This window comes from Leptidea sinapis, chromosome 8 (genome assembly GCF_905404315.1).
Source record: "Leptidea sinapis chromosome 8, ilLepSina1.1, whole genome shotgun sequence".
In the NCBI taxonomy this organism is placed as follows: Eukaryota; Metazoa; Arthropoda; class Insecta; order Lepidoptera; family Pieridae; genus Leptidea; species Leptidea sinapis.
The window spans coordinates 14,590,269-14,611,460 of record NC_066272.1 but is presented as its reverse complement, the minus strand read 5'-3'; the positions used below and the strand labels follow the sequence as shown (position 1 = coordinate 14,611,460).

At 35.4% G+C, this 21,192-nt stretch overlaps 1 protein-coding gene across 1 annotated transcript in view; it reads left to right on the top strand.

Annotated features, from left to right (window-relative positions):
- The window catches only part of LOC126965693 (beta-1,4-glucuronyltransferase 1), a 114,784-nt gene that overhangs the window by 43,868 nt on the left and 49,724 nt on the right, over positions 1-21,192 (top strand). Inside the window, exon 2 of the mRNA XM_050809429.1 lies at positions 3,227-4,005. Coding sequence (XP_050665386.1) covers positions 3,410-4,005 — 596 coding nt within the window. The 5' untranslated portion in view covers positions 3,227-3,409. The remainder of the gene's footprint in view (positions 1-3,226; positions 4,006-21,192) is intronic.

Below are 21,192 nucleotides of genomic sequence, written 5' to 3'. Positions count from 1 at the left end.
ACAAGCTTTACTACTACTGTTGCTGTTAAGCCAACCATGAACACCTAGACATTGACCTCGTCACGATTTCGACAAAATATCGCGATCTTGTGATTAATCGTTCGAATTACTTGATGTCATAACCTTAACCGGTCTGCGATCATCTGATACGGCTGTGATTGCTAACAGTAGCGAGTTCACGCACGGTTCAGTGCGTGTAAGGTCAGATCTTGGTTACGGATAGAGTTCTACTGTTGAAGTGAAAACTTTTTTTAACTGGCTAAAAACGGAAATAGCGAAATGAAACAAATATATCACAGTGGTGTACCAGAAACCTATAAAGAAACTATACAGGAGATGGTCAGACAAACTAAGGAAGATAGCAGGCAAGACGTGGTCTAGGATAGCTAAAGATAGAAAAGAGTGGAAGAAGTTGGAAGAGACCTTTAGTTACTTAGTAGCCATAGATACTTAGTAAGGGTAGTATGTAGATATATATGTAAATTCTACTATCTGAATAAATGCTTATATTATTATAATTATTAATAGAGTGGGCATCGGACTGCCGTTTTGCGACGTTGAATGTTAGAGGAGGAATGAATGACTTATAAAATATATATGGCAAGTGTGTGAGGGCAAGTCGGTCGCGGGAGACCTCGTAGAACATTCGTCGACCAAATTGAGGACGTTTTGAGAAAAGGAAAGGTCCGAAGCACGCGCAACCGGCATGTATGAAATGCAGTAATGAATGTAAGGAAGCACATAAGGTTTGTAAGGATAGAAGCAAGTGGCGTTCTATTGTCTCTGCCTACCCCGACGGGAACAAGGCGTGAGTGTGTGTGTGTTAAGTAATTAAATGTATGGTAACGAAAATATTGTGATAAAGGTTGTTCAGCCTGTTTCGCGTCGCATTCAACTAATATTTCCGTGTTTTAATTAAAAACAAACCAAATAAAACCATGATATATTTAAAGAGTTGTTTATTGACAAAGTTACTTAAGAGAAGTGATAATTGCAATTTTTTACCTCTATCTAGATAAATAAGTAATGAATTATTATTTAATTAATTCATTAATGAAAAGCTTCTTCCCTAAAGATACGAGTTTGTTTTAAATGACGGTATTTATACAAATTTGCCTACAGAATATTTCTATTGTCTTATTATTATTTCACACGACATAAGTCAAAACTTAATCAAAGCGAGGTATTCATGATTTATAACGACTTCCCCATTTAGCTAACTTTAGTAAAACGAGCGTTACAATTCTGAGCGTGACAGTACAATCTCATTCAATTACCCACAAAATAATGTGCTCGGCGCGGCTAAGAAGTATTCACTTCAAAATCTTTGTTCATTTAGGTACCTTGAAATTTTAATTCAAATTCAATCATTTTTGCCATGCGAAAAAGTATGCCTCAGACCTGAGAAGAACGGGCGCAAGAAACTCAGCGGACTTCATTTTTTTCATAAAAATATGGAGACAGTGTAATATCGTATATAAAAAAAAATATTAGTTAATAGCCTTAGAGCGGTCGCTGCACTCCCGATCTGTGGTATCATTAAGAAAGTCCTTTATGTTATAGTAACTTTTACCACACAAACGTTTTTTAAAAATTCTTTTGAGTTTCGTAATACATTTGTTTTGATTATTTTTTGGATCTTATTGTAAAAGCACATACATCGCCCTTCAAATCAAAGTCTAACATAAACAATTTCACTAAGGAACGATATAATATAATTCTATGTTGATGAACAATACGTGGATAGTTCTGGAATAAGTTGTTGTCAAGTCCCTATAGGCTACGACCAATTTGAGGGCATCAATTAGTCTTTTATGATGAAGCAGAAAGTGTTCACGTGATGGTGAGCGACAATTCGACCGGTATATTTACCCAAAATCCTGAGCAACGATAGAGCTTGTCTATTTGAGATACCAGAAGGCTCCTTTGCACAGGAGGCTAGATTATGGGTATCACAACGGCGCCTATTTCTGCCGTGAAGCAGTAATGTGTAAGCGTTATTGTGTTTCGGTCTGAAGGGGGACATGAGCTTGAACATCTCATGTCTCAAGGTGACAAGCGCAATTGTAGTGCCGCTCAGAATTATTGGGTTTTTCAAAAATCCTAAGGGGCATTTGCCCTGTATTGTAATGGGCAAAGCGTATCAATTACCATCAGCTGAACGTCCTGCTCGTCTCGTCCCTTATTGTTCTAAATAAAATTTACTACGTTAAAATTTACTACCAACAACTCACATTAGCCCAGTAATTTCACCAGCTACAGCGCCCCTCAACCCGAAACCACAATACTCCTTGGCAACAGAAGACAGGAGGCATTATGTGCAAAGATGCCTTATAACGTAATAATCCGCAAAAAGTGCCTTATTTTTATTTTTATAACATATTTCCATTATACCTCAGATGTGTATGTTTTTAAATAATTTCACAAGTTCCTGAACGACAAGCAAACTTGACAAACAAAACGATCTTGATTCTTTAAAGATTTTTCCTTTTCTCGTTCCGTTCTTTGACATACTCGTTCAATTTATATCAGAAGATCATCCATATACAGAATATAAGATACTGTGTTAAGGCAGCGAGTCGTAGATTTTAATATAAAAAGAAAACAGTTACATAAAAACCACCACTTGGAAATGTAATCCGCTAGACACCATTTATAGAGAAGATATGTTCTAGTCGTAGACGCTGATTGAAACGGTAAAGATTATCCTAACAGGCCATCGTGAAAATACGACAACCATGATTTACCTTTACGACTAGTTAATCATCCTTTTTAATTTAAAATATAAAATATACACACTAACAATAACCTGTAACATTTATTAGAAAAGTTTGAATAATCTATGGATTAACTACAAAGTTTGAAATTATAATCCAAATCACGCCTAACCGGCATTGATATTATCTGAATGCTAACGATCATGCGCTGATAAACGTAGATCAGAACAAGACTTGCTAATTAAAGAGTGACAAGAAATGCTAATCGTGTATCTGTACAAGAATGTAGAATAAGCCTGCGAGATGAGAATATCAGCGAGTGGGTTAATTGCGTCGTCTTAATCCGAGCTAGATATTCTAGTGAAACGTCTAAAAATACACTAATCATGAGAATCGCCGACGGTAACGTGATAAGCGCGTACTTTTTGCTTTTAATCGCAATCTTTATCTCATAAGCCTATTAATATTTAAATCGTTTCGAATCCTAATGCTGTAATTATTTATTGCAGGAGCAGAAATAGTGTGAGGCGCCGCATCGGCGCCTACGTCCACGGATCTGCTGATGATACAATAAATTGTGATGCTGACACATACACGACCCTACAGAAGATTACGTCCTAGAGGACGACGGAGGACGTTCTAATAAACTAACCATTAGTATTATAAGAGCAAGTGCCTAAATTGCTACAAAAATGGTGGCTAATCGACGTAACCTTATCTTTAGAGTGAGTATTGTAATTAACATTGCTGTGCTATTATACGCAGCTATGCATTTGTCAGCTAATACTGCCCCAGGCGTGGTATGGGTGCCATTGACTGTTGATGGCTCAGAAAGAAGTGCTGAGTATAGATATTTCAACAGAGATGATAGAAACGAAACTGAAACGAGACCAGGCGACTCTAGTGCTAGAAGTTTTGAAGAGTCCACGTCTCAAAAGACGCCATCGACTATGGCGACGACAAATAAGACTGCATCTAGTACAGCATCTATACCAGAAATTGAGAAAAAGTCAATAAGTGCAGCCCCTGAAGCGGAGGCGTCGAATGCAACTCTACTGGAAATTGACGATGAAGATAGCTTATCACCCACAACACAGGCTTACCTTCGTACCTTGTTGGGATGCAATGATAAGGACATGTTGCCTCACACAGAACAACGAGGTGAATTCTGGGTGTTGAAGAATTACATTCGTGGAGATCACGGCATGATATCATGTCACGAATCTGTAACCTACACGACTCATGCTGGCTACGAGTTCCTCGACAACGTCCAACCACTAGTAGAACGGTGAGTCAATTTTATTTTTATTTCAATCAAATAGGAGAATATTTCACTTTTCTGAGAACTTTAAGTACTCTTGTAGCAACCGAACCGAATATGTTGGATATATAATCGACCTGGAAAGTTTCAAGGGTTCAAATCTTCTGCAGGAATCAGTTCTAATAGTTCAGTTTATGTTAAACAGTAAAGAGAGAAGCAAGACATGATTGCGTCACTGAGGTACTGACTCCCAATCGCCTACTAAAAGATCGTCAAAAAATGTCCGAGCGGCGATAATAGTAAACATTCATTCAAATTAACATCTTATGTCGTTGCAGTAATGTTCAAAGTCTAATGTATCGCTCATTAGAAGCTGCGAACATGGGCCAAGAACATTTTGTTTTTGCAATTGAAATAAAATTATTTATCAAAATGATGAACTTCAAGGTAGTTACACAATTTATTTAATTTAATGGGGAACTTAATTTTAACGAAATACGACACTCCATGCTTTTTATGTTTGGATATGCGTGGTGTTCTGTTCAAAGCGCGGTCGAAACACAACTGAACGAAAACCCTGCCTAATAGACACGTAGGTCGAGTTTTGCTTCAGATAATTTTGAAGCGTGATTGTGAGTCTAGTTGTATATCAGACCAGTAATTTCACAAGCTGAGTGCCCTTCAAACAAAAAGAAAAAAAAAATTGTTTGCATTTTATTATGAGTACTAATATTTTTAGTAACACTTATTTTGTAATCTGATTTACAGAAACATTTAGATAGCGTAGATGCTTTTACGTGTCCTCACAATACATCACGATTTGCCACTTATGTGGTAAGTTGATTTGAGCGTGACAATCGTTTACACAATGGGTATACAATCAAATTCATTTTCGACTAAATCGGTACTTATTAAGTTTACAGCGATATTTGCTATTGTTTTGAAACGAAATGTTTGTAGGAACTCTAAAATTGTATTGTAAAGTTTACCATTTAATGAAAGTGAAAATTGTGCCGTTTCTGTCATAATATTGTAATGGTCTTTATAACAAAATAATGCAAACTTTATTTCGTGAGTAGTCTTGGAATACAACTTTCTTCGGTCATCTCGTCGAGCAACTTTTAAATCGTTCGTATTTTCTCCTTCACCTTATTTCCTACTTACACCTGCTTATAACATTACTATCAAATTATGTACATTATTGTCTAGAATATTCCATCTGCGTAATAGAATTCCTTGTATACTTTCCCGGAAAATATTCTCTTCAATTTTCTAATTACGATCCAACATTTAAGTGGACCACGATGGAATACATTATTATGTTTAACTGTACAGATATGATTGCACATCAATAAACTTATAATGACAACTTAGAGATATCACGAAGTATATAGATGGTTATTCTTCAATAGGCATGTTTTAATATTAATATCGTGATGTTGTCTGTCCGCGTTAGAGACGTCCTGCGTAAGAAAATTGCGACGCTCGACCTCTTCTGAACGAGTTTTGTCATCATTTATGTATCAGTGTAGCAACTAGTCCAAAATGATATGTCAGTAGGCCGTTTGATACAAGGTCGGCGCCGCAATGAGACAATACTAGGAAGGTGAAGTGGTATTGTGTTTTGTCGCGGTTGGGAGATAAATTTGGCGACATACGTCTTGTCTATAACGGCCGTTCCTAATATTCAGTCTATCTCTTACTTGAGATAAAAATTCTAACTATCGTTGACTTTTCTGTCCCAATAAACTTATCGACGGTAACTTACCTTATCCGTACACGCCGCCTGTCAATGGGACTACGTATAGCTTACCAGCGATAGAATTTTGTATGGAAATCGCAATTCACGCGTCCCAATATAACGCGATAAGAATGACGTATCGGGTATATTGGGACAGCTTCAAGATTATTGACAGCTAATAACTGAGAGTAGAAGGTAGTAATTTATCACTATCTGTAGATAGTATATTGGGAACGGCCGTAAAGCAACAGGTAGCGAATTTGAATCAAACGGAAAACATTGAATATTTTTCTATTGCAGTGTGTTGTTGTTAGGATACGATCAGATGTTACGTTTTTACCAAAATATCGGGAGCTTATCGATAGCGTGGAGGATATCCGGTGACTTACATATGTCGTACTTGCAAAAATGTTACAGTTATGTTCATATTTATGCAAATTTAGCTATTGATCGCTGGGATGTAACCCTATAGGCGCAGGTTCGAATCCCATCCAATCCATAAATTATGGGACAAATTTAATTTGTATACTAAATCCCTGAAGTGAAGGATCATCATCATCATTTCAGTCGGAAGACGTCCGCTGCTGGACAAAGGCCTCCCCCAAAGATTGCCATAACGATCGGTCCTGCACCACTTTCATCCAACCTATTCCGGGGATTGCACCACCTGCCCCGTCGCTTATTTTTTTTATGGAATAGGAGGACAAACGAGCGTACGGGTCACCTGGTGTTAAGTGATCACCGCCGCCCACATTCTCTTGCAACACCAGAGGAATCACAGGAGCGTTGCCGACCTTTAAGGAAGGTGTACGCGCATTTTTTGAAGGTACCCATGTCGTATCATCCCGGAAACACCGCACAAGGAAGCTTATTCCACAGCTATGTAGTACGAGGAAGAAAGCTCCTTGAAAACCGCACTGTGGAGGACGGCCACGCATCCAGATGATGGGGATGATATACTAACTTGTGGCGTGTTGAGCGAAGGTGGAATTCGGCGGCAGGAATCAGGTGAAACAGCTCTTCGGAACACTCCCCGTGATAAATGCGGTAAAGGACACACAACAAAGCGATATCTCTACGCAACGCTAAGTGATCCAGCCGTTCACAGAGGGCCTGGGGGACGGGGCCTTTTAGGGTCTGTGTTTATTTTTTGGTATTTCATAGTGAAGGATATCAATTAAAAAAAACTATGATGATATTTGCTAACAATGTCGCGTTTAGAAAGCTTTCGGAGCGGTTGACACGAAAATATAACGGTACCCGATTTCGTAATTGTAATCTTGGCTAGTTTATCTATGTGAGTAATATATCTGTTTATTGATTATCACTATTCACTAAGCCGGCGCCAAATGTAATATACAGCCTTGTATTTATTACTCTTTTACCATGTTTTTATATAAAGAGAAGCCCACAGAGTTTGTTGGGCCCGTTCTTCTCAGGTCTGAGGCATACCTTTTGGAATGAATGGGTGTAGTGTTTGACTTTCAATAGGTGATTTTATTTCCTATTTTGAATAATGATATTTGAATTTATGATTTTTAATATTTATTGTGTATTACGTTTTAGCGTATACATACAAACATATATATACATACTAATGAATGTAGAGCCGTTTTATTCTTTCGGGTTTTATTTTCAGAACTTTCTTTATATTTTTATTAAACTGTAACTTTGTTATAACACGTGTAATAATATACAACAAAATTCATTGCTTAATTGAACAAAACTTCAAGTATGGAGGTACCATACTTGAAGTTTTGTTCATTACGGAAAGATTTATCAGATCGGTGAAGGTCGATCTTCCACGTCTCCTCTAATAATAGATTTACGACCGTATCGTATCTATCGTTGACTTTTCTGTCCCAATAAACATATCGACGGTAACTCAGCTTATCCGTACACACTGTCTGTCAATGGGACGACGTAAAGCTTACCAGCGATAGTAGTTTGTATGGAAATTGCAATTCACGCGTCCCAATATAAGGCGATAAGAATGACGTTTATGAATATACCCAATATTGGGACAGCTTCAGATTATTGACAGCTAATTACTGACAGTAGAAGGTAGTAATTTATCTCTATCTGTAGATAGTATATTGGAAACGGCCGTAACTGTAGTGAGCTAAACATCCGCAGATATTGACAGATGAATCAGGCGGTCGTATTGCGTCTCAGTCAACGGTAATGTGTCAACAAGGTGCACAATGAATGATTGTTTGCCGATTAAATTGAGAAACTTCGAGAATATAATACGCAGTTAAGAGGACTATAGGACAAACAAATAGAAGGTTCAAAGAAAAGTGCATACAGCATTCACGAAATAAAAACCACAACACGTTAGTAAAAACAAAAATATTGAGAATAAAATAAAAAACATTAAGCCATTTACGGCCGTTCCCAATGTTCAGTCTTTCTCTTACTTGAGATAAAAATCGTAACTATTGTTGACTTTTCTGTCAAAATAAACTTATCGACGGTAACTCACCTTATCCGTACACGCTGTCTGTCAATGGGACGACGTATAGCTTACCAGCGATAGAAGTTTGCAATTCACGCGTCCCAATATAAGGCGATAAGAATTACTTATCGGGTATATTGGGACAGCTTCAGATTATTGACAGCTAATTATTGACAGTAGAAGGTAGTAATTTATCAAATTCAAATATTTTTGTTCAGAATAGGATTTAAAATCACTTATTGAACGTCAAAAACTACCACCCATTCAAAAGAGACTGCCTCAGACCTGAGAAGAATGGGCGCAAGAAACTCAGCGGGATTTTTTTTTTTAATATAAAATATGGATTACAATGTGATATCGTACAATAAACATGTATAATTAAAGAGCCTGAGGGTGTTCGCTTTATTCCCAATCCGTGGTGTCATTAAGAAAATCGTTTATGCTATAATAACCTTTCCCACACAAACGTTTTTTAACAATTCTTTTAAATTTCGTAACACATTTGTCTTGTACATTTTCTGGGATCATATTGTAGAAGCATACACATAATATATAGCATAGGTATAACAAGTTTATGTTTGTTCCTCGTGTTAACATTATGAATGTCACAGTTTCTAGAAAATTCTTCAATGTGCTTATGAACGTACAGAACATTATCAAAAATGTATTGAGAAGCAACAGTCAAAATGTTTATTTCTTTAAATTTTTCTCTTAATGATTCTTTGGGACCTAGGTTATAAATCGCGCGAATAGCCCTATTCTGCAGCACAAAGATGGTATTAATATCGCCGCACTGCCCCATAACAATATACCATAAGACATAATACTATGAAAATAACTAAAGTATACTAATCTCGCCGTATCTATGTCAGTTAACCGTCTAATTTTCTTAACCGCATATGCTGCAGAACTAAGCCTATTCGCCAATCCTTCAATATGGGGACCCCACTGCAATTTGGAATCAAGAGTAATGCCAAGAAATACAGCAGAAACCACGGTTTTACCACCTCTCCATTTAATAAAATATTCGCATCTACATTTTTGACATTTGGCGCGGTGAATTTAATATATTTGGTTTTATGACTTTTTAAAATTAAGTTATTGGCGCTAAACCAGTACACGATGTCAGATAGAGCATTGTTTACTTCGTCATATAAAACTTGGCTTCGTTTCACTTTGAATATAAGTGAAGTGTCATCCGCAAACAATACCACCTTGTGTTTTTTTTCTACAAGGTTAGGTAGATCATTTATATAAATTAGGAAGAGGAAGGGTCCAAGAATAGACCCTTGTGGTACCCCCATACCGAGAGGAGTCCTAGGAGATCTCCTGCCATTCACCTCGACCCTCTGAATCCTATTATTTAAATATGAGATCAGAAGATCGAGTGCAGATCCTCTTATACCATAGTGACATAGCTTCCTGACCAGCATTGAATGTTGAACACAATCAAAAGCCTTAGATAAATCACAGATGATACTAAGTGCATTCTGTGGTTCCTCCCAGGCCTCAAATATATTCCTGATGAGTTCAACACCTGCATCCGTAGTTGAGCGTCCCCTACTTAAGCCAAATTGTTTTATATGAAGTAACTTATAAGTGTTAAAGTGAGTAAGCATTTATTTGGATTAAAAAATTTTTTCAAAAATTTTACTTAGGCAACACTGAAATAGGGTGATAGTTATTCGGGTCAGAAGTGAGTCCTGATTTAAATATTGGTATAATTTTACTTTACTTCAGAAGGTCAGGAAACTCGCCATGTTCAATACAGCTATTAAAAACTAGTGCTAGATATGGTGGCAATTTTATTTATATGTACAGATAACGAAAATGGTCTTTGTTTGATGCTCTTTCAGGCCTTAACCACTGATCGTATCAACATGAAACTACCACCATTTGATGCGAAATTTTTGGCTACTTATTTTTTTATTGTTTAATTTGTTTGCTTTTAAAATTCGCCCAGCGAAGCGGGTTGGAACGGCTAGTGTTTGTAAGAAATTAATAATGTTATAATTACGAATTAAAAGTATTTTATTCTGGAGAGGCACCTAACCTAGCTACGCTCGATTCCTCAAGGCCGTTGGCTCAGTCCCCAGCCTTAATCAAATTAAATACTATCTAATAATCATTATGTAGGTAAAATTAATCAACACAATTACTTTTTAATATCGAATGATTTCGAATTGATTGTGATTAATGTATTATTTAAATTTATTTAAGGCAAACACCAAACCGAACAAAGCCGATAAGATCTGTAAATGTTTATCTAAGTAATAATCTCGGTTTTATTTCGTTAGTTTTACTTGCATGCTTGTTCAATAATTTTATCAGTGTCGATCATCATGATGAGCTCACAAAGGTCCGCACTGTGGCATGGCAGCATTGTTTTAATTTGAACAAAGAGACACCCAGAGGCTCTTGTGGAAAAATTGTGTAAATAACAAACTCGACTCAACCGTCCGAATCGCGAGAGAGCGCTCGGATGGAACTCGAGGAGGCGCGGGTCTGATTCCTGCTTCGTCCATGGTTGTTGGTACAAATGAAATTTGTATATTTAATCCCAGAAGTAAGGGATATCACTTAAACATACCAAACTGTTAACGCTTGTTTGATTTTTCATGCTTATTTATTATATTATAAACAGTAATAATAAATCTATTAAGAATTTTATAACTGTTATTCAACGGTAGTTCTAATTATAATTAGACATCGTAAAGGAGCGCAGTTTTATTTTAATTCATAGAAAAGCTCTTAATTATTTAAATTTTATTGCATCAGTTTCATAATTAATAATTTTTAGAACGATGTAGTTGTAATTATTGATTTAAAAGAGTGGCAATTTTTCAAAAGTTTCTTGCCACTGGTGGTGGTAAACAGTGTAATTTTCGACATTCATAAGTGTCATTTCTTTCACCTAAATGAACAAAGCACTGACCTCTACTATATACCACTGGACTGGCGGCTGTCAAAGTGATGACACGCCATGTAGCGAGAGTCTGCGGTACTAAAACTAGTGATGACAACCTCAGCAAACATTGATAATGGTGGGAAACTATATACAAAATAATTGCGTACTTTTTACGTAGATTCTTGAAGTATAAGTAACACGGAAAACGAACGAAATTAATTCAAAACGCAAAAATACTTTAGAGTATTTTACGCACAGACGAATAGACTCCGTGTCACCTTACATAACAGTGAAGCACCAAAACAAGCCGGTAAACGTGTAAATACATAGCCCCACGCACACACTTACACTAATACAAGCCGATCGGCCGCCATTATGAGATTTTCCATCGTCTGTGACAGATCAGTTTGCGTCGCAATAAAATATTTTAAAAATGCCGTCGTGCGTTGTGAAAAAGTGTAAAAACAATACTATAAAAATATTTGTGGCTATATTTGATTATTTGAGGGAGAAAATATTGTGTAACTAGTATCCCCGTAACCGCAAACACACTAGCATAAAGGTGCTTCACTTGTTAATATCACGGCGCGGAGTCCTTTCTTTTTTTACACGTCCGTGATTGTACGTTCCTTCGCAGCCATTTCTATTAAATGTCAAAATTAGTTAAATAGACGCTCGCGAGTGGCGCTTCAAATAGGCACAAAAAATTTGCTGTCAAACATATGGGATCGCCTGTCCCGTGGTATTTATAGCTTATACAGGTCAGTGGAACAAAGTCACGTTGATTTAATCACACACACATACACTATAATATCAGCTACTATAATTACTAGCAATAAGTAATTTACAAGTATATAGTAATCTATCACTATTTTTAATGCTTCTCTAGCTACTAGAAGAGATGTATAATATTTGAATAATTCTGATCTTTATATCTGGGTGTGAGGTCCTGGTGATCTGTAATACAGGGTCAACCTACTTCAGACACCAGCTCCTGACAAAATACCAGCTGTTAAAAAATATAACACTACTATACTGTTTAAGCTTTAAGATCTTTGTGAAGAGAAAATAAATAGACAGAAAATTTAATGAAGTAGGCGTTACTTTGCGGAAATCCATAATTATCCAAATCTTCTACACGAGGCATCCTCAGGGGATGTTGCCTCGCCAAACTCTGGCACGAGACTCTAGAGTGAGACAAAACACGTGTCGAATTGTTTAAAGAGAAATATTGGCGGAAATAACTCTAAAGAAATCTCAAAACATTTGGATAGTAAGTAGATATTTATTTATTATGAACATATTTAAAACCAAGTTCTTTATTGTGGTTGTATCTATTAGTTTTAAAATCACAAATCGGTGAAAGAAATCAGAATCTTGAAAATCATTTGCTTTACCTGTATTACGTCTGAGTGAGTTGTAATAAGGCCCATCAAAAGGTCACCCTTGATAGCAGTGCGCTATTGCAATAGGCCAGCCATCTAATTATTTCATTGAGCAAGAACTAACTTGGCCACTGATTGGTGTCAGCTATAGACTAAGGTTGGTATCTATAGAGCGTACTTAGACTTTGCTCAGACTCGTTGTAATTACTGGGCAAATGAGACTTGACATCTTATGTCTCAAGGTGACGAGAGCAGTTGTAGTGCCGCTCGGAATTTTTGGGTTTTTCAATAATCAATAGTAATAGTAATGGGCAGGACGTATCTATCACAATCAGCTGAACGTCCTGATCGTCTCGTCCCTTATTTTCATAAAAAAATGACTCAACTTACGCAAAACTTAGTTGAGTGTAAGTTAAACATAATCGTTTGATATCCTTTTTATAGTTATTTGACATTTGAACCATAGATTTTTGTGTTGATTTCTTGTGCGTTTCCGAATTTTGCTTTTGAGCCAGTCAGAAGGTAGAGGTACGATGGGTTCTGGCCCAATTTTGATTTGTCAATGTGTGAGTTAGCTTATTTAATATTAAAAACAGTAAGTAGCTATTTCCAAGCGCGATTTTCTTTCCTTTTCTATCTTACTTTATCTCCATTAGAGATGTTCTTCTGTCTCACACGCCTTGTCTATCGCTTGTTAGTAGATTGTAACTCTATGGTATCATCACAGACGGATGCTGCGTCGCTCGCCAATTTAACTTACACATTACATCGATATATCACGCCCTGAAGTTCACTGACGTGGAATTGATTTATGAATAGTGCCATATTGCAGTATACATATTGATTTTGCGCATCGCCGCATCTTCGAGAGAGTTGATTTTCAATCTAGATTGCTAGCTTACTATATTCACAATACTCAATCTGTCTTACTTATAAACGCAATGAATAGACTCCAATTTTAAAATTACTTCTCCCTGTCATGTAATTCTGTAATGACAAAGGTAAGAGACAAAAAGTTTTAAACTTGGAATAACTTTACTTCACGTTTATTAATTACACAGAGTTACTTCACGTTTATAAATTAAAACTGTCACTTAATATTTTATCAAAAATGGTTTCAACAATATTTACGTTACTTAATATGATTGCATGAAATTAAAACTTTCATTACGGGGAAATGTACCAAGAGTACTGGCAGCATTTCCGTGTAGCCAGGCTGATTCGATGGCCGAAATAGTTGCCCTATTGAGGCTCGTAGATAGTACTCTGGGCCCCACGGGCCAAGTGTCTTGACAGTCAAATTCTACTTGTTAAGTTAAGACTTGTGTTTTAACGTATACCAGAAATACACCTATTTTACAACTAGTAAAATTGAAATAGCTGCCAAATGGATGAATGCTCACCAAATTGTATTTCATGACATAATATAGAATTAAGGACTTTTAAATTTCGTTTTACATACATATATCAACCAAATAATATTGTATTCTACGATTTTAAATTTATTTATTTATTTATTTATTCATGTATAGGAAACAAACAGTATTATGATACTTAAATATTAACAAATCTTAAAACTTACACTTTCACCAGTGAAGTTTCCAACAAGTTTTATTTCTGAGGCAAAATAGCGAATGGTCCATCGTACGTAGTTACAGTTGACACCAATTATTAATATAAAATTGCGTACCCTAAACAGATGATGTTTGCTTATAGTTTTATAAATATCATTAAAATATCATAATCATAGACCTACAATATACTAGCGTATAGACAAACAACGCGTGCGAGAGAGAAGAATATCTGTAACAAAGATACAGTAAGATAGAAAGACAGTTCTTTATATAGTTTTTCGTAATGTATTCTGGATTTTGATTTCCCCATACTGTCCAATTTAAAAAATCACACTGTCAATAGTTAAAAAAAAGGACACTTCATAAATGGATTTTCAAGCAACTTTCTACCCGCATATTTGTACAAAATAAATGTCGCACTTTCGGCTTAATTGCCTTAGCAATACGATTCGTGAAATAGGAGTAATGTGTAAACATTACTGTGTTTCGGTCTGAAGGGCGCCGTAGATAGTTATAACTGGGCAAATGAGATTTAACATCTTGCGTCTCTAGGTGACGAACGCAATTGTAATGCCGCTTAGAATTTTTGGAGTTTTTCAAGAATCCTGAGCGGCACTGCATTGTGATGGGCAATTGGGTATCAATTACAATCAGCTAACCGTCCTGCTCGTCTCGTCCCTTATTTTCATACAAAAAGTATAAATAATATCGGCTAAGTCTGATGCTAAATAATTAAAATTTAATGCAGTACCTACTAGTCCAGTACTAATTTTATTCGCACATAATTTTTTTATTTTTGTAAGAAGGCAATTGATTGAACGCGTCACCTGAAGTTAAGTGCCCGCCGCCCACATTCAAATATTTTTATTTAAAATAGAATATATGAAATCTCTTATTGAAATTCAAAAACTAACTACATTTTTGGAAATTTATGCCTTAGACATGAGAAGAACAAGCGTATGAAACTCAGCGGACATATGATGATAATTGAAATGATTCATCAGTTGGATTTTTGCTATATGTAACAACACAGTCTAATTATTAATATTTGTTAAAACACAGAACCAAAAACGATAGAAAAACTAAAATTAAAATGCGGTCCAATTTGACAGGAGACTAAAGGACACTAAATTGTTTCAAAACGGTTTCATGGTCTTCGTCTATTCCGTCTCTTTCTCACACCTAGGTTTTTATGTCAGGATTATCACACTTTCACACAGGATTACGTCTATTACGGCAGTATACTGTGTATGCTTGAAACGGAGTTAAAATTATGAATGCAGTGGTAACTTATAATTCAATTAACTCCTATTCTTATAATTTTAAATTATATATAATATAATAATTTTAAATATAATTAAATTAGCTACAAATAAGTGTGCATGTAAAGAGACTAATTTATTAGTTGCCCTTTATTAAAAATAAAGTTATATACAATACTAGTTTTTTTCCGCGGTGTCGTTCGCGTGGACACGACCGATTTTGTAATACATATAAATGCAAAATATAAGTTAAATCTTTGCTTCGCTCGGACATACACAGAAGAACAGACAAAATTGTATAAACTAGTTTTTTTTGGTTCCGTTTCTGTTTGTGAAAACACACAGCAAATTTTCTAAAAAAAATATAATATATTCAATGTTAAATTTTTATTCTGTTTTCATTTTTACTGAAAGCAGTGCATATCAGATTATATCCGTGATTAAAAATATTATTATCTTTTCGTAATTATTACTAAGTAATGAAACATTCGATAAATTCTTGTAAAATCGATTTTATTCACACAATAACTGATTATATTATGATTGTTTTATTAAGTTATTATACGTACAAAATATTGAGAATAATAATTATATATTTCATAATAAGATTAATTGTACGATAATACTTTGTAACCATGTTACCGTTTTTATGAAGAAAAAAACACATTCAGGTCTGAGGCATTCTTTTGGAATGGGTAGTTTTTGACCTTCAATAAGTGATTTTATATCCTATTTTAAATAAATTTATTTGAATTTGAATGACTATACAGGGTGTAATCGTTAATTGTGACCAGGCGATTATTGCGTAAATATTACAGATATCAAAAAACTATAAACTGATATTGAAAGTACGTTAAATGTAATGAATAACTTTTTAAAAATCAAACGAGAAGTATCCAAAATTTTGATATTAAAATTAGTATGAGATAAGTAGAAAGATTTTAGTTTGCATATTTTAGCGTAAAACATTACACAAGTGGTATAACAGCTAAAACAGCCTTTGTGTGTGTGTGTGTGTGTGTGTGTGTGTGTGTGTATGTCTGTGTTGTTTTTCCCCCAGAGGTGTGGACAAAAAAACTCTTACTTATCATCAGGGCCTAGCCTGGGTATGTCGGAATCGTTGTTATGACTACTAGGCTTCTATTACTTCGTGGAGGGAGGCTCTAGCTACTGCTCTTCCGTCGTGCTAATGTTACGGGATTTGTTTTCCGACCGCTTTCTTTCCAATCGACGGAGATCCTGCAGAACTTCTGTCGCAAAAGCGCTTGTCGCCTGCCATGCTGCCTCCGATGAATGCATAGCTTCTATCAAAGACTCTCGTGTGTTTGTGTGTGGTTGTGATGTGTCTGTGTGATGTGTGTGCGTTTGTATGTGGGTGTGTGGTTGTGTCTGTATATTATGGTCTCGGTGACTAACAGTGTCAGAAGTTTTCAGTGGAGGTGTGTGTATTATATACTTTCGGTTACTACCAGTGGAGGTATACTCCAATTTTTGTAACCACTCTTGCAAGACAAGTTTGCATTTAGTTATATTGAGATGATAATTAAAATAATGGTTATTGTAAAGGTCATTATTAACTTGAACACAGAAGAAGCGGTGTGATATAATATTAATAAAATCACAGTACTACGTTTTGGTGATATAAAGTCATGTTTGATTGTTTGTTTGTTGCATATTATACTGTGGTGCTCATATACAGGTTGGCCCCCTTTTAACGCTGCGTTGAACACATAATTATTTCATACAAACTATTTACGGTTGATATGACATGCTTATTAAATTATGTAGCTTTTTTATAAGTATATTATTTTATTTTTGATTATGTTAAAAATGGTTAAGTTTAAGTGACATACAAGTATTTATTTGAAACTTTTGACAGGTCGTTATTAAGCTATATAACATTAACAAAATAGCTTTACGACCGTTTTCAATAACCTATCGCCATAAAGAATTGGACTATAACTATATTGGACATTACTATCGATATATAAGATCTTGTCATTAAACGGTGACAGCACGGCATGCGTAACTAGAGATACGTTATTGAAAACGGCCGTTAACCGGCAAGATTGGACTGTTAAGTTATGACGTCATCTGAAAATTGTCAAATGTGCAACAATTTTTTTCTTAACCGGTACTTGGACACATTTCTTATTGCTAAAGTTAGTTGGTGCGACCCAGCCTTAATGGTTGACTAGTTTGTGAGAATTTTTATTCCTGTCACAAATATAAACTGCCACATCCATCTTGATATCATCGCCACTACAATTATGGATCATCACCATTAACACACGACTTGTTTTCATATTATCGTACAATATGTTGCAGTGTTTAACTAAATTAGTGTCGGTAGAGTCATTAATTTCTTGCAACGCCTCGTCAACTTGTTTATGCTCGTTCGCCGATCTTAAATCAAATTTCTAAAGTATAAGTGGAACAGATTTTTCCGTAATAAGAATGCTAACGCATTCTTTCAATTCCGTCTTAAAAGTGAAATTGATTATTCGCGTTTTATGCGAATACGGAGTTTGCATTTATTATTTAAACGATAGTTGACTTCGCTTTTTAGGATTCCGTAGCCAAATGGGAAAAAACGGAACCTTTATAAATTCGTCATGTCTGTATGCCTGTCCGTGTATGTCACAGCCCCTTTTTTCCAAAACTATAAGAACTGTACTATTGAAACTTGGTAAGTAGATGTATTCTGTGAACCGCATTAACATTTTCACACAAACATAGAAAAAAAACAATGAATTTTGAGGGTTCCGCATACTTAAAACTGAAACTTAATTTTTTTTTTCATCAAACCATATGGGTTTGGTGGTTTGGTGTGGGCTGGAGATTTGAAGACCTACCCATAGATAGTATGTTATTGTAGTAAGTTTCAAAAAGCAGCCAAGTGCGATGAAATTGTTTCACAGCAGAACTGTCAAACCGTGCGTCAATAAATTCTCTCATAGAAATTATGTCCGTACAAAGCAAATATTGGAAATAAAAATAATTATTGCTTCCAAATAGAAATAAAAACTGTCCTATCTCTCCATGCGTACTCGAACGGTTCTGGGAGGTTTTGAGTCCCGCATCGTTCATAATTTTTGGTTACAAATTTAATATATGTACAAAATTAAAGTTTTATTTAGTATAATTATTAAAGTCAACCTGATCAAGCTTTCACATCAAAAAGCAGGTAGTAGGTAGTCCTGCCAGTTCACGATTCTCATGGTTTTGTTCACTATAAAAAGGTGCAAATAAAATGATAAAATATCAGCATTTATAATTGGATTTTATTTCGGTTTTTATGTAGCCCAATATTTTGACGTTGTTACAAATTTCATGATCACAAAGTAAATTTCAAACTACCAAAGTGAAGACCGTTTACCGATATTATTTAGAGGAACTTTTTTGACTTTATTTTATTAGTACCTACATAGTATCTAAAATAAGTACAGCAATAAAGGCTTTTTATTTATTTATATTGCAACTGCAAAAGTAAAACATCTCCGTACTATACTAATTTGACGCAATAATGTTCTATTGAAGTATAAAGTATTGAAAAATCAGATATGGTTTCTTTCTATAACTAAATATAATTTATATTTAATCATAGTATTATACACTTCACGCAATATCTTAAGTGATTTTACGTGTTTTGGATTGGTTTGATAAACATGATAATATTAATGCAATCTGATATGCTTTTCTACATGCTAAACTAATTCAAAGTAACACTTATTAGATATGCCCTTTATTCGAATAGTTCATAGATTAGTGTAATCAACTAATTGTTATCTAAGCGAATCGGCCTTTGTTCACTAGTAGTAGTTCCCAAAAACAAAGTTGCACTGCCAATCACAACGCACGAGCCGAGCGCAGCGTGCCGCGGCAGCGGCTGGCTAGTGCTAGCACTAACCGAATCGGTCCTTGTTCACTACTATTTCAACAATAATATTCAGATGGAAAATTGCGTATGAAAAAAATTGACTGATCAGAACGCTCGACGTCTCACACTGCTAACGTCATTTGTAATATACCTATATTTATTACAATATCACTATAGTCTACCCGTGACATTACAATGTCACTAAAACTAGGCCGTTAAATTGTAAGAAATGAAGTCGATTGACAATCTACCGTTTAATATTATACCTAATATCACTAGTGAAATTGCAATATCACGGCTTCGGCAATATACCAACAACGTATATATACAGAATTAAGCCCATGTTATATGTTTTAATAAATCACTCGTTTCCTATACCGGAGACTTATTGTTACTCTTGAACACTGTTTCGTGCTGTACAACTTTTTTATAATTCGACGTAATATTTAATGACAAAACTTGATAATTTAAATATTTATTCAAAACTGGTGGTTGGCGGTCGAGACGATATCCGTTGTCAGAACGTTGCTCAATAGCTAACTGTTCTGATAGTAATTATTTGTTGCAATATATACAATATAGTATACATACATACATACAACCACGCCTCTTTCCCGTAGGGGTAGGCAGAGACTACTTCTTTCCACTTGCTACGATCCTTACATACTTGTTTCGCTTCGACCACTTTCATTATTCCTTTCATACATGCTCTTCAGTTTAGGGTACTCTTGACCTGGCCTTTTATCAAGACGTCCCTGATTTGGTCTCAAAACGTCCGCCTAGGTCAAACTTACCCTTTCCCACACTTTCATTCACACTGGCCTTAACTCGGCAATCGTTCTTCATTCATTCTCTCGACATGGCCAAACCATCTCAGCATACCTTTCTAAATATTTGTCACAATATCCTCTTTCAGACCACGTTTCCTTATCTCATTATTTGTTATCCTGTCACTCAGTTTAACTCCTATCAAACTTCTCAACGCTCTCATCTCAACTGCATTTATTCTGCTTTCATGTTTCTTCTGCCAAACCCAACTTACGCTTCCGTACATGAGTGTTAGACCAACACCCCCTCATGCACAGGCAAACGATCCTTGCTAGACACCTTTTACCTTTACATAAAGGATTGCAAAGCTCCAGTCACCATGTTTCCTGCATTCACTCTTCTTTCAATATGACTCTCATATAGTATAGTATATAATATAGTGAATTCCATCGCATTGATCATATCAAGAATTCATGAATTCCACTATCAATCAATTTTCTTAGTTTGATTGTATAACTCTTGGTAATTACTTCATTGGTAATACTAGTAATTGCAGTTGAAGCATTTTTAATGATGAATCTACTATCAACCTTACGGCCGTTCCCAATATTCAGTCTATCTCTTACTTTAGATAAAAATCGTAAATATCGTTAAATTTTCTGTCCCAATAAACTTATCGACGGTAACTACATTATCCGTACACCCTGTCTGTCAATGGGACGACGTATAGCTTACCAGCGATAAAAGTTTGTATGGTAATTGCAATTCACGCGTCCCAATAATAAGGCGATAAGAATGACTTATCGAGTATATTGGGACAGCTTCATATTATTGACAGCTAATTACTGACAGTAGAAGGTAGTAATTTATCTCTATCTGTAGATAGTATATTGGGAACCGCCGTTAGCTGTATGTGCAGTGCAACACAGGGCAAATGTTTTGCATCACCAAGACTTCTTTTGATCACTGCAACCATATTAGCGCCTTTGTCAGATATTGTCTTGTGGTATATCGCCAAATAGTTCATAATATGTACTCTGCTGTATGATTTGATTGAAGTTCCTTGGTAACAATATTGGTACTGTTTTCTTTGTTATCACAAATCAGATAAAATATTAATTATTTATTGGTAAATGTTATTATTTTAATTTATCGATGCCAGCTAATACTTTCAGCATGATTAGGTATTTTATCAAAAGTTAATCAATACCGATAAAGAAACGTATCATACAACACTA